Source organism: Embiotoca jacksoni, unplaced genomic scaffold (genome assembly GCF_022577435.1).
Source record: "Embiotoca jacksoni isolate LCO1_2020_lvr unplaced genomic scaffold, fEmbJac1.0.p SCAF_43, whole genome shotgun sequence".
NCBI classification, from domain to species: domain Eukaryota; kingdom Metazoa; phylum Chordata; class Actinopteri; family Embiotocidae; genus Embiotoca; species Embiotoca jacksoni.
This window is the reverse complement of record NW_027185396.1, coordinates 628,366-642,626: the sequence shown is the minus strand read 5'-3', so window position 1 is coordinate 642,626 and position 14,261 is coordinate 628,366. Positions and strand designations below refer to the sequence as shown.

Genomic DNA, 14,261 nt, shown 5'->3' with positions numbered 1-14,261 from the left:
CAGATACCGGTGTAACAGCAGTACGCTGATACGACGAGGTGTCGTGTTCTCAGTCAGAGCGGGGTACGTAGACGGAGCAGTCTGGGCACGTCTGACACACCTCGGCTAATCAGAAAGCCTTATCTGAGAAGTGTGACATCCTGTCTATGCTGTGTAATCCACACCAGATCATGAAGGGGGGAAGAGGGGGGAGCTGCATGGATGTGTGTGCACACTCCTACACATTTCTGTGCGTCTTTGATGTTAACCTAGCTCCATCAGCATCCAGCAGCAGGCAGTGCTGTAAGTCAGGAGGCTTATCAGGAGAGCACTGTCCAACAGAAACGTCTCACTCGCCCCTCGGCCAGGGTCTCAGCGTGTGAATGTCCACGTGTGTGTGTGTGTGTGTGTGTGTTGCAGGAGGATTTCATGTCACACACCCTAACCCACAGACCCACTTCATTTGATAATGCTTCATCCCGGGGACCCACATAGAAAGATATCATTCCCTATAATGGGATAATTTCAAGTGAATCAAATTATAGTGAAATTACACCAGTCCTCATTTATGTGGTGGATCCCCGGGAAGCAGCCCCCGGCCTCCCGAGACCCGCCGTCACGGACGCCTTTTTTCTTTTTCTTTCTTTCTTTTTTAATAGGAATTCCCACCCTGACGGTTTGCCTCATGTCTCACAGTCCCACTGTTCAGTAATCTAGACATGCAAACCCCCCCTCCCCCTCCCTCCCTAAAGCCCCCACCGCTGAGCCCCACCGGCTCGGCTGCCAATTTCGGTGACCCACCCCCCCACCCTCCCTCCCTCCCGACGCTCTCCTCCGTCCAAGATTACCGGGACCGGATCTCGCCCCAGTGAAGAGCTGCGGCGCTGGCAACCGGTAATCCACGAGACGAGGACTGGCACGTGGCACAGAGACTTTGCCCAGAGCCAGCGCTGTGTGTGTGTGTGTGTGTGTGTGTGTGTGTGTGTGTGTGTGTGTGTGTGTGTGTGTGTGTGTGAACGTGAACCATTCTCTGGGCTAATCTGCAGGCGCTAGCCACTTGCCTCCAGCCCGGCTTTGCTGCAGTGATATGTAGGACATATCTCTTCATCTGTAGATAACCTACAAACTTACCAACACTCCTCTGTGTTGTTGCCAGGTGTCTTCGATGGCTTCAGTTTACTGTGTACATTAGTTCAAATCCATCTTTTTTTCTTCTGTACCATAAAAATAAACAAGTGAAATATTGCATACACATTTTGCTCACTTAAACCTACAATTAAAAAAAAAATCTAAATGTATCCCTCTGGCCTGAATTGTCACCTATTTTAACTACAGTGCACTGAATCCTACATACATGAAGCTGTCAAGTGAACTTGTCTTTAATTATTAGTTTTAAAATGAACATCTATACATATATGGACAGAAGTTGACAAACACATGAGACTGGCTTTTACTTCAGCGCCTAGTCAGAAATGTTTCCTCTGATGGAGTCACTTGGAGAAAACAGGTCTTTTAAACAGTCTGAGATCTTTATCATTCCCTCGTTTGAAGGACTTCTTCAAGGACACCACAGACGTGTTCCTCTGAGGAAACGGCTTTTCTCTTCCATCGTGAATCTTCAAACAAGTGCACGAATAGACCTGAGAGGAAAGAACGCCGTCTTGACGCTGTTACGGAAAGTCGTCGAAAGTCCTGGAGTTGTGCGTAGGGGGGGAGTGGGGGTTGGGGTGGGGGTTGCGGGCGGGATAGAGGACAGCTGTCCTGACGGCAGACCTCCGCGGCATTCGCTCGTCTAGCCACGCTACTTTCCTGCGAGAGCGCCTCTGATTACGCGGACATGTGGCGCAACGCACCGCCAACATGGCTGAGAGTCAGAGACACAGTGAGAGTGTGTAACCCCATTACAGATGACCACCTGTTGACACCATGCAGGGCTGGTGTGTGTGTGTGTGTGTGTGTGTGTGTGTGTGTGTGTGTGTGTGTGTGTGTGTGTGTGTGTGTGTGTGTGTGTGTGTGTGTGTGTGTGTGTGTGTGTGTGTGTGTGTGTGTGTGTGGCCGGCAGAACACCGTGGAAGGAAAAACAAGGGTGAGGGAGCACCAGAGAGAGATGAGTGAGTGAATGTGAAGCAATTTATCCCCTCAACAGATATTAGTCGGTCCAGATCTCCATTCCGCGCGACCTCCGCGCCCCCGCGTGACCTCGAAACACCGAGACGGAAACACGCACAACATTTATGATAAACTCCAGAGCTCAACGCTAACTGTTGAACTCCACCAGTTGCTCACGGGTCAGCTGGCTTTCCTGCTTCGTTTGCTGCTAAATTGTGCCGAATCATCATCGAACCCAAATATTATACCTCGGAAAAGTTCACATTTGTGGATGTTTTCCTTCAACACAACTCAAACCTGTCAGATTTAAAATACTTCCAAAAATCTGCAAGTGAAAAGTGTTTGATTTGATTTTGATCGAAAGTTTCATATATTTTGTTCAGTCATTGCAGTTGCTCTTAGTTGTGTGTGTGTGTGTGTGTGTGTGTGTGTGTGTGTGTGTGTGTGTGTGTGTGTGTGTGTGTGTGTGCGCGCATATGAGGGACAACTAGTGACAGCCACAGCATGGAGAGGCTGAGGTCATAGCCACAAAGCCAGCCTGATGGGGGCGGAGGGGAAGCGAAACAAACCCCTACTTGTCTGTCTGTGTGGGACAGACTGATACACATAACACACACACACACACACACACACACACACACACACACACACACACACACACACACACACACACGCACACACGCACACACACTGCCCCAGTCACCTCTCGCCTCCTCTCTTGGCTGCCCATGAGCAAATACACCTAGCTGTATTGGATCCTGTTTGTGACAAGTGTGTGACAAATTCCCATAGCCTGGCTTATGATGTGTGTGTGTGTGTGTGTGTGTGTGTGTGTGTGTGTGTGTGTGTGTGTGTGTGTGTGTGTGTGTGTTTGCGCATGAACGAACTTGGTAACATCCCCAGAAATACAAATTTAAACACACTCGCACTTCCAGCTATCAGACACCTCTGCTAACACTCCCCTATCGGGCACACACACACACACACACACACACACACACACACACACACACACACACACACACACTGTCTGACAGTATTGGGTGCGTTTTCAGTTCACTGACATTTCAGTGATAGCCGGCTGCCAAGTGGGCAACCTGTGATGCGTTCACATGGTGTGGGACAAATCCATTTGGAAGTGTTTGCACATTTGCGCCTGTTTCGCAGTATTAAAGATATATTTTCTGTCCGTGGGGCCGAACGTAGTGAGAGGAAACCGTGACGAATTACAGCATTTATCACTGTGATCAAATGTAACGCGAGCGCTCCTTCTCGTCCTCGCAGGTGTCCGATCCCATCCCGATGAAGAAGCCCAAACACGAAGACCTCCCGTCCCAATCCCCGCTGGCCGACAAAGAGAAGCAGCTCGACTGGCTCCAGTCCCTCTCCGCCTCCAATAAGGTCGGTGTCGCTTAGCTGCGGAGGGATGGGATGATGATGATGATGATGATGATGATGACGACGTTGATGATGATGACGATGACGCATGGGGGCACGAGATGAGATGTCATGTAACATTATATGGACATTTTCGGATGAGGGTAGCGCTTAAATTTAGATTTTGGCAAACTGTGCTAACAGAAGGGGGAAACTGTAGACGCTGTGAGCAAAGTTTGAGAGAGCAGCGAAACATAATATAACCACAATATAATGATGGATGTCCCTGTGAAGATCAATACCCCCCCACCCCCACCCCTCCAAGTTTTTTTGTTTTTTTTTAAAATTCCACCATAGACTTGGAAGGTCTTCATGCTGCTCCTCTCCACTCACCGGACACTCGTCACCATCCATCTCTTCCAATGACACATCTATTCGCACCCTTTTAGCATTTACTGCAACGTAACGAGGGAATCTTTTTAATTCAAATATGATCCTCGACTATTCCGCTGTCTAAATTTTCACATGACATCCCCCCCCGGCCCCTGTAATTTTTTTCTGGACCACACACAAAGTCAAAGACAGCTTCTAATACAAGCACGGTGAGGAAATGTCCTGGTCTCAGTCATCTAGAAACAAACACAACTTCTTCATGGATGCACAATTTTACAGAATTTGTGAATTATTGTCAAAGACACAAAAAATAAAATAAATTCAAAATATTTTCGCTAAAAGCAGCATTTAAAGACCAAATCTTAGATAAGGCAGCTCGGGGGGAAAGTAGATAAAGAAATATCTAAACTTGAAACAAGTTCTTGGGTTCGGGTTCGTTTCTAAATCAATGCTTTTTGGTACAAAGTATGAAAAGGTCCTAAAGTTAGATTTATAATCTTGATTACTTCTTTTATCAGATAGTTAATCCGACTTCAATCCGTAAAAATCCTCTCGTGGATAATTTTTACGTTTCATAAACAGTATGTAAACTCAGGTATCACATCGGATTAAAAACTTCAAACGATATCCTTCCCTAAAAGTTACTGAGTTACTGAATAGATTTCTTTATCACTCGTTGAAATATTGTTGTTTTTTTTTCAGGGGATTAACGGCATCCAGCCGCGCCAGAGGCCCTCGGCTTTCCGACCCTGGTCCCCCCACGTCTCTGCTGGGGACAAGGAGCCCTCCGCTCACCCGTTGGCCCTGCTGAGAGACAGGTGAGCCCGTCGGAGGGGAACGAGCAAACATCCAAAACCGAGCACTCTCTCACCAAAGCAACACTTGCGCGACTTCAAAGGAAACATATTCCAAACATTTAAAAAAAAAAAAATATGCTGAAGAGAAGCTTTTTCAGTGCAGCAGATGACGGCCGTTTTGTTCAGCTGGATGGCGATGAGATCCCAGCGTGCTCTCTCTCTCTCGCTTCGTCTGGGTGGGCCGGTGTCACGGGGGGGTCAAGTCTGACTGTACCACCAGCCTCCCACACGCCACCATTCACACACACACACATCTGACACACACTCATGCTGTGGGCACCCACTTGGCACGGGGCGGCCGGTGCAGATCACAGCTGATCTGGCCCGGTTCCTCCTGTAGTGGGAGGAAAGGAGCTGCGGGCTCTTTTATTTGAATGTTTGGTTTGTTTCTGCACCGGTCGGGCGAAGGCTGTTCAAAGCGGACCATGAAAGTAGGACCGACCGTCCGTACCGATGTGCAGGATTCATCTCCTGCTGATGAAGTACCGTTTGATGGAAGGTGATGACGCGGCAGCGACGTGAGACAAACGGCTTAAAAACTGTCCGCTTTCCTTTTTTTTTTTTTTCAGTTTCTACAACTACAAGAGTCTGGAAAACGCCGTGGCGCCCAACGTGGCCCTCACGCCGCTGCCTCTGGGGAAGGTGGGTCCTATGTCCCCGTCGGTACCCAGCACCTCCCACCCGAGCGGCGGTGAGCCCCCGGGCGAGGGGGCCCACCCTAACTCCAGGCCCCGCAAGAGGAGAGCCACCGGGGAGCTCCCGCCTCCGGCTCCAGAGGTCCCCTGCCCTCCCTCCTCCGCTGCCAGCAAGCCGCCGCCGCCGCCACCTCAGGACGACAAAGACTCTGAGGTGGAGATCGAAGTGGAGAGCCGTGATGAGTGTAAGCAACGAACACTCTCCTGTTTGCAATTATTAGAGGATCATCGTCATCATGTTGCACAATCGTTCGAATCGTTTCGATTCTTCCGCAGCTGGATGAAAGTAACAGAAATGTCATTTTTCTGTCAATATATCAACATTATTTTTCACGGAGATGCAAAGTCAGAACACCACAGCCAATAACTGTCTTTTCTTCATGAGGTTTAGGTTTATTCAGAAAGTCCATTATATATTATTTATTATATTATAATAGTGGCATAAAATGATCAGGAAAAGACAATTTAATCATAAATCGCAATTTTTTTGTATGCCAATAAATTGTCAACTAAAATGTCGTGATCATAACAGCCTCAGATATGTGTGCACGGTTTGTTACAGGGCTCCACTTGTTCATTTATGTGACCAGAGCGTTGGAGCTTTCAGATAGACGTTAACCTGTCTCGCGTGTCTCCCTACAGTCACTTCGTCCCTGTCCTCCCTCTCGTCACCGTCCTTCACCTCGTCCAGCAGCTCGGCCAAAGATCTGAGCTCGCCGGGCACCCAGGTGTCCGTGTGCAGCGTCGCATCGGCCGAAGGCCCCGCCCCCGCGACCGCACCCGTCGCCGCGGCCCCCGTCACGCCTCCCGAGCTGGGGATGGAGTCTGAGCTGGAGAGCCTGAGGCAGGCGCTGGACAGCGGACTGGACTCCAAGGAGTCGAAGGAGAAGTTCCTGCACGAGATCGTGAAGATGAGGGTGAAGCAGGAGGAGAAGCTGGGCTCGGCGCTGCAGGCCAAACGCAGCCTACAGCAGGTACGGATCCATTCAAGGCCTTCTTACAACCATCGTTCCATCTGTGTCAAACTAAAACACGTGGAGATGTACAGGCAAGATGCGTTTAGAGCACAAGGACAGGAAGCGGAAATGAACACGCAGACGCTGAAACTATCATCCGTTGACTCGGCCTTCGCCTCACCGCTCCGAACGCTGGACTTTATTTCCGCAGGGAAAGGACTCAACTTTTAGAAAAGAATATCAATAAAAACACTCGTATTAACTGTTAACTATTCAGGTTTGAAAGGAAAACATTGTGTCGCTGTGTCGTTTTAATGCTCGTCATCTGGAGACTAGAAAGAACTGCATCTCGTCTTCGTTGACCTGATTTGGACCTTCTTTTAAAGACCTGAGGACGGAGTTGGACTCTGCGGAGATTTTAAGTTATCTTAATTCACGTTAGACTTTATTTAACTGAATTGAGACGAGAAAGCTTCAGAATAACTCCATGGTGCTTTACATGGTGCATCTAGTGTTTAGTGATGATTGTTTCTCACCTTTGGGATTTCGTGATAATTCATACAGTACAAACCTTTAAGCTTTTGCTTCGGATCTTAGAAACAGACCAGACAGAAAGTTTCCTAAGTTGGCTCAGAGGAAATTACTTAGGCATCAAAAACGCAGAAGAGGATTAGAAGTCATTCTCACTGTCCGCAAAAGCTTAGCATGAGTTAGCAAGTGATAACAATGAGAGCGGATGTTGCTGCAAAGGGAAAAGGGCCTGACTTCCATTTTTATTTTTGGGTCTTTGGACCGAGAACAAGAAGACGGCGACGAAGGAGTCATGTGTGGGTGAAGCAACACAAGATGCATCCTGAGCAAAAGGGGGGAAAAAAAGCAATTCTAAGCATGACAGCATTCCACTTTCACTTTCCATCGGGGCTTTCAGAGGAGCTGCGGAGAAGGCGGCGCAAATCCAAAGCGAGCCGCGAGCTCAATCAGCAGAGGTCTTACTTTAAACCGGCCCGCTGTGTACTTCTTCCCCCGTGTTTAGGAGCCCAACCTTGATGGGATTGGACGAGGTCTTACGTAAAGCCTCTGCTGAGTAAAGGGTGTGATGAGGATTGTTTCTTTTCACCCTTTTTGTGGGTCCCAACAAAGCTCGATGACAGTCGTGTTTGTTTCAGCTGTTAGGTTCCCTTGAGAAAGGCCATGGGTGTGTTACCACTACGCACGCACGCACGCACGCACGCACGCACGCACACACACACACACACACACACACACACACACACACACACACACACACACACACACACACACACACACACACACACACAGTCTCTCAGTGATTCAGAGGAAGGAAAAGTAACTTCTGTCAGCCCACACGTTGCCCTCACCTTTGACCAGGCTCAATGTAAACACTGACACCAACACTGCAGCCTGCCGGTCGCCCCGCTCTCGGGTGTCAACAGCTCAGAAACCAGGAATGTGACGGATACATATCCACTGGATTCACTCTGGTTACCCGAGCATCACGGGATACCGAATCCTCCCAATGATTACCATCAGTTTCTGGAAAGAAAGTCAACTTTTTCTAGGCGTTTCATTTACAGAAGTATGACACCACCCCCCTCCTCCTCCCCAAACCCCATGTAAACATCGACCATCTCTCCCTCTGAAAGGAGTTGGAGTTCCTGCGGGTAGCCAAGAAGGAGAAGCTGCGCGAGGCGACCGAGGCCAAGCGCAACCTGAGGAAGGAAATCGAGCGCCTGCGAGCGGAGAGCGAGAAAAAGATGAAGGAAGCCAACGAGTCGCGGATCCGCCTGAAGCGGGAGCTCGAACAGGCCCGGCAGCTCCGGGTGTGTGACAAAGGCTGCGAGGCCGGACGTCTCCGCGCAAAGTACTCCGCACAGGTCAGTCGGCGCACGTCCAGCTTTCACCTATTTTATTTTTGTAACATTTGACGGATAAAGCTTTTTGACAACCTTAAACTATGGCGGCAGACAGACGTGTTTGATTAAATCGGCACCGTCTCAGTAAAATGCAGAGTTCCACCGTCACAGTCAGCAGAGAAGGCATGAAAAACAAAAAAACAAAAAAACACATTTCCCCTTCCCCGGTCAGAAATAAATGGGTGTAGCCCCGAGACGTACGATAAGTCCCTCTTCTAGAGGAAACAGGAAGAGACGTCAACTTCCCTCCCAGGCACCACAGGAAATGCAGATTAGACAAAACAAGAGGGGGGTCGGTGCTCTCCAGCTGCGTCTGCGCAGTCTGTCTCTAACTCGGAGATGGTTGTGATCACGAGGCTGAACTGTTCATTGGAGGTCAGCCTCATGCAAGAGGCTGTAAAATAAACTGGAGAGAAGTTCTGTTGCCAAAAGAGGAAAACCAATCTGGAAATATCCTGACTGACCATTTCATAAGCTTTGTTCCCAAACTCCCAATTTTTGTGAAGACTTAAACACTAGTTTTGTGAACTAACCATGAAGCGTCCGTGTCTGTTTGCGTGTCTGGGTTCCTCCGCATTAGTTCGACGGACGTCGTTCCCTGATCATAATCCTGATTTTAGCTCAGTGGTTCGAACACCTTGCAGACTCATTTCAGCTCATTCCTGCCTTTTGGTTTCCAGATCGAGGACCTCCAGGTGAAGCTGCAGCACGCCGAGGCCGACCGCGAGCAGCTTCGAGCCGACCTGATCCAGGAGCGGGAGGCCAGGGAGCACCTGGAGAGAGTGGTGAAAGAGCTACAGCACCAACTCTGGCCCAAATCCAGCAACAATACGGACGGGACGCTTATGGACACGCCCGCTGACAAGTAAACCCAACAACCGACCCAGCCCCTCCCACGTCACCACCTCGGACCCCCCCCCCCCCACCCCCACCCCCACCACCACCCCCACCTTCCCTCCCCCCGACATCCTCTGCCCATTTCAGACCAATCAAACACCCCGGAGCCCCGGGGGCCCGGCGAACAGCGCACCGCCGTCCCCTCACGCTCGACCCCCACAGAAACACGACAGCAAGAGACGAGAGAGAAGAGAACGAGCAGCCGTGTCCTCGTCCCCGGCCATGAAAAGTCTAGTGAGTGGTTCCCTCGGAGAATGACCGGAAACGGCAACAAGGAAACACGTGTTTCTAAATCAAGCACTGACTCGCACCTTCCCGACTCACAGAACTGAAAACTGGTTCACAGAAAATGACAGAAAAAATAAAAAAGAGACGTAGCACAGAGTGCAGCTGGGCCTGGTTTTTTCCCCCCGACAAGGAAACGAGGCAAGACTTTTGTACCGTGCTAATAACTGCTAAAAGATGATCATGTCATATTAGTTTTACAGCTGTCGAGAGGTGTTACAGCAGCGCTGCCAGGAGGGCGGAGCCAACACAATAACCCCCGGTTCCCCCCTCCCCCGAGAAGACCTCCACCACTGTCTCCTGCCATGACAAAGACGGAGGACTCTGAAGACATTATAAGCTATTTAAGAGACTGCATAGCGATGTGTGAAGAACAAGAAGAGCATTTCTTTGTGGTGTCGGGGTTTGAAAACGTTAAAAGATTCAAATAAATTAGAAAGACGAACAAAATATGAAAATGGACTTCCCACAATGCCACCGTGGTTTTTTTTGCTGGTTTTTCAGGAAGCCATCGCAGTCCACTGATTTTATAAAATCATTTATTTTTATTTGGGTTCATTTTGTTTGTCTCCCGGGATCCGACCCCGGATGGACAATTGGAAAAACATCTTTTTTTTTTTAGTGAGCACTTGTTTTGGATGATCAATACCAAAATCCAACAATCTCAGATAACACACACACACACACACACACACACACACACACACACACACACACACACACACACACACACACACACACACACACACACACACACACTGGTTGCCATATGGGTTTTTTTTTAGCATTTGGGTCAAAACCCTGAAGTCTTTATCTTGTAAAGATAAAATACTCCAGATGTGAGTGTGTCCTCGTTTTGGTTTCTTTGTAACATTACAATGATCAATGTTTTTTACTCCAATTGGCCTCGTCATCGATAAAGTCAAAGTGGGCTGGATGGACACGCTTGTCAATAACCACAAAAAGGTTCATTTTAAATAAATTAAAGTCTGTAAATATAAATATATGTTTTGTTTTTTTGTTTTGTTTTTTTACGTTACAATAATGAATCGCACTTTGTCATAACAAATTACTGTTATAATGCATTGTACTCCCACTATGGTCTTCAATCTTTGTTTGAAAACATCCTCTTATACATGACTGCTACCATATAAATCCAGTAAGCATTTTGTTGATTATATGCATCTTCAATAAATACTGTTGTTCTGTTCTCTTAAGGCAAAGTATTGTAAATAAACAGTAAGAAAAAAAAGTCTAGCTGTTGCTTGCTGATGCAGTCTGGGATTTTTTTGAGGAAAAGTTGTTGAGCTGCGCATTCTCCCATCCTTGTAAAATAAGTGACCCCTGAGAACTCGGCTCGGACTCCCAACAAAGATGGGGGAGGGGGGCGGAGCGACAGGAAGCCGAGTGATTACAGGAGCACCGACAAAAAGTAAAAATGGAGTTTTATTGAGAAGGCGGAGGCTGTGAATCGGCCACCACACTGTGGGTACAATGCAATCAGAATGTACATTGTGTTAATGCTATTTTTCCTTCGGTTGTTGATGTTGTTTTAAACGTGGAGTTTTTTTTTATTGCTTGTCTGTTATGTTCAGTTTTTTTCAATAGAAAAACTCATATTTTCTTTATGCATGAAATTTGAGAACGTTTGCCATACATATAGTCAGTTATTGGGCATTGATACTGTACACGTAAGGGTTTTATTGTGTTATGCAATATAAAGCAATTTGTCCTATTTAGAAGAGGAAAACATCATTTAAAAAAAAAAAAAAAAAGCAACAAGCCGTATATTGTTCTTAAGAAAAAATACTTCTCACCTGCAAAGAAAAAAAAAAAAAAAAAAAACATAAGACAGCAAAAAAAGAAGAAAAAAAAATAAAATTCAAGCGATGCTGGACAACCTCAAGTGCCTGGACGTGGGCAAAAGGTTTCCAGAGAAGGAAAACTGATGACCAAGCTGTGGGGGCGGGGCATCTCCCCAGTTTGCCCCTCCCTCACTCAGCAGCTCTTTTTATCAGTATTCCTCAAACCAACCAGTTTACAAACGTTTTTTTTCTTTTCTTTTTAGATGCAGAGAACAATTGAACAAATGCAAAGACGCTTAAGGCTTTTTTATTTGTATTTTATTTTTTTCGAATGAGTGCTTTTTTTTCTTCATTTGAAATCAATGATATGCATGTTCAGACAATTTTTTATAGAAGATCTTGAAAAGCCACTTGCTTCAATGAATTGTTACTTTTCGGGTTGTACATAAAGACTTAACTGTTTATTCCCAGTTTGCTGACTCGTCCTGATGCGGACATGTCGAGGATAATAAAGAGGGCATTACGTTGAAAGCCCGTTTCTTATCCAACAATACTGATGTTGCTCGGAGAACACCGCGTCTGTGACTTTGACAGACCTAAAATTGGTACATTTTGTAGTTGTTTTTACACTCAAAAGAGTTGATAGCCTATGTGTAGTTTACGTTACTATTGGTTTTCTACAAAAGAAGGGAGACAATAATGACATTTGGCTATTCGCTCTCCCGCACAAAAAGAAAAAAGCAGTTTGACAACGTCTTGTTTTCTAAAGGAGAATCATTTTGCTAAATGATGGGCAGTAAAGCAGCAATAACAGTCCATATTAATAGACAAATACTAGCCAGTGTGAAGATTTGAATAAGAATTTACAAATGTAAATATTTTTTTCATTTACAATATTGTATAATATATGTACATGGTGTTTCCTTTTTTCAAAAAGAAATCTTTTCTTACAATAGCTGTCTTCTTTCTTTTTTTTTCCTTTGTGTTTTAACTGAGATGTTTCAAAAACAGTAAATGCAGTGCGTAAGAGAATATTCCCAACATACACATGTTAATCCATTTCTTTTCATTATTTTGTTTTTGTTTTTACTGTAGAGTCTTTATATTGAATGACTTTTTTCACCAGTTCATACATATATTTTCAGCAGTATGTTCAGTATCAGATAGCAGACCTGCAGTACGGGTCCCAACACACGACTGCGCCACCTTGCAGATTGTTTCCCGCTCATCCTCATGTATCTTTTTAGCCCTGTGCTGCTGCTAATACTATATACAGTTCTAGAAATATTTTTATGTAAGAGGTAAGCTTTCCCATTTATTAATGCCACATATACAGTATGAAAAAAAAAGCTCAGCTTATTCATCTATCTCCCTATTTTCCGTCATCTTTTCACGCCCTTTCCCTCCTCCCTCCTCCAACAATACCCCTCCCTTCTCTAACGACACGGACTATATTGTAAAGTAAAGGACTTTATGAGATTATGTTTGAAAATAGCTATGCTTATATACTACAGTGACTGAATGTACAGTGTATAGATGCATTACCAGAAATAAAGTTGTTTGTCCAGATTGAATGACCCAGTTTCCAATTTTTTGCTGCCTGTTTGGGAAAAAACAATAGAAACCCTAATTATGTTGCAAATAATGCAGACTGAGTGCTTTCTTGCTTCTTTTTCATCTCACTGATGAATTCAGTTCAGTACACAAAAATATCCATTCAGCTAAAAGATTTGTTGTCCAAGGACGGGATCGTTGCTTTATTCTTTTAAAGGGGTGAAACTGCTCACGGTTTACAGACATACATGGGAGTATGTCTGCCATGAGTCCAGAGTATGCTCTTTCAATTTGAGGGCAGGATTTTTCTTGTTATCACAATCAAAAATTTTAATATTCTCTCTCAAAAGTCTCCCGTCGCTGCTCGCTTGCGGATTTGCTCCCCTCTCTTTCAAAACTGTACATCTGCAATCAAGACTTTTGAGAGAGAATATCACAATATGTGATTGAGAAACACAAGAAATCGTGCTCTCAAACTGAGACTTATGGCTGTGATATTCTCCCATAGACATACAGCCTTTCTTCAGTGGATCAAAAGCCACAACTACCGATACACAGTTTGTACGGGTCTGTTGCTTCCAGCCATCAGATCAGTTTTGCCCCTGATTTAAATGGCTGAACGGATAAAAGGGCCGACATTACAGTTCAGTTTTGAATAACTCACTCAAATAAATACATTTGGAAGAAGTCAGAGGTCATCATTGTTACCTTCCGGGGATGTAGGCTAATATCTAAGTTATGAAGACAAACACTACATGACTAAAATTAGAACATGTTTGCTGAACATCCATCGCAAAAAATAATTTCCATGACCTCTGCAGTTTCTGGAAACGTCAGCAAACACATCACAACTCGTGAATTGGGGGCTCCTAGAAAAGTTTGAGTTCTGACGTCATCAATACCACAAGAGGGCGCTGTTCATACGGGGTCTTCCCGTTTATGAGGTAAATACGACCGCGCCAATATTTTGATGTAAACCCGGAAATAATCAGAAAGTTTGTGGATTTTGAAACATTTAAAAGAACTATGTCAGATTCTGAACTCTTTCAAGGTCAGCAGTCAAACTGAAGTGTTAACTCCTTTGTACAAAAAAAAGTCAGATTTCCTTTGAGTTTATTTGATCGACTCATCAGAAGATTGCTCTCCTAAATAAATCAATCAATCAATCAGCCGTTGTTCTCTTGGTATGAATATGTTTCATGTTTCCAGCAGAACGTTGCTTTCTACGGGGCGCTGGGTTAGTTAGTGGGAAACGGTGTTAGAAGTCAGATTGTTGTTCTGAAGTTGTTGTTTTTTTCGCCATCAAATCACTGCTAGCATTCAGGTTTCTGAGCGAACAGTGCAGGGAGCTCTTACGGGTGAAAACCCGATCAGTTGTACCCAAAAGAACCATCAGTCAGCTCAAACCATCAGAGGATCA

The 14,261-nt window shown here is 45.7% G+C and overlaps 1 protein-coding gene across 1 annotated transcript in view; it reads left to right on the top strand.

Annotated features, from left to right (window-relative positions):
- Window positions 1-12,856, top strand: part of skia (v-ski avian sarcoma viral oncogene homolog a) — a 71,631-nt gene extending 58,775 nt beyond the window's left edge. The window contains exons 2-7 of the mRNA XM_069169275.1: window positions 3,373-3,489; window positions 4,561-4,676; window positions 5,285-5,595; window positions 6,053-6,384; window positions 8,031-8,261; window positions 8,981-12,856. Of these exons, the coding sequence (XP_069025376.1) occupies window positions 3,373-3,489; window positions 4,561-4,676; window positions 5,285-5,595; window positions 6,053-6,384; window positions 8,031-8,261; window positions 8,981-9,169 (1,296 nt within the window). The 3' untranslated portion in view covers window positions 9,170-12,856. The remainder of the gene's footprint in view (window positions 1-3,372; window positions 3,490-4,560; window positions 4,677-5,284; window positions 5,596-6,052; window positions 6,385-8,030; window positions 8,262-8,980) is intronic.
- The last annotated feature ends 1,405 nt before the right edge of the window (window positions 12,857-14,261 follow it).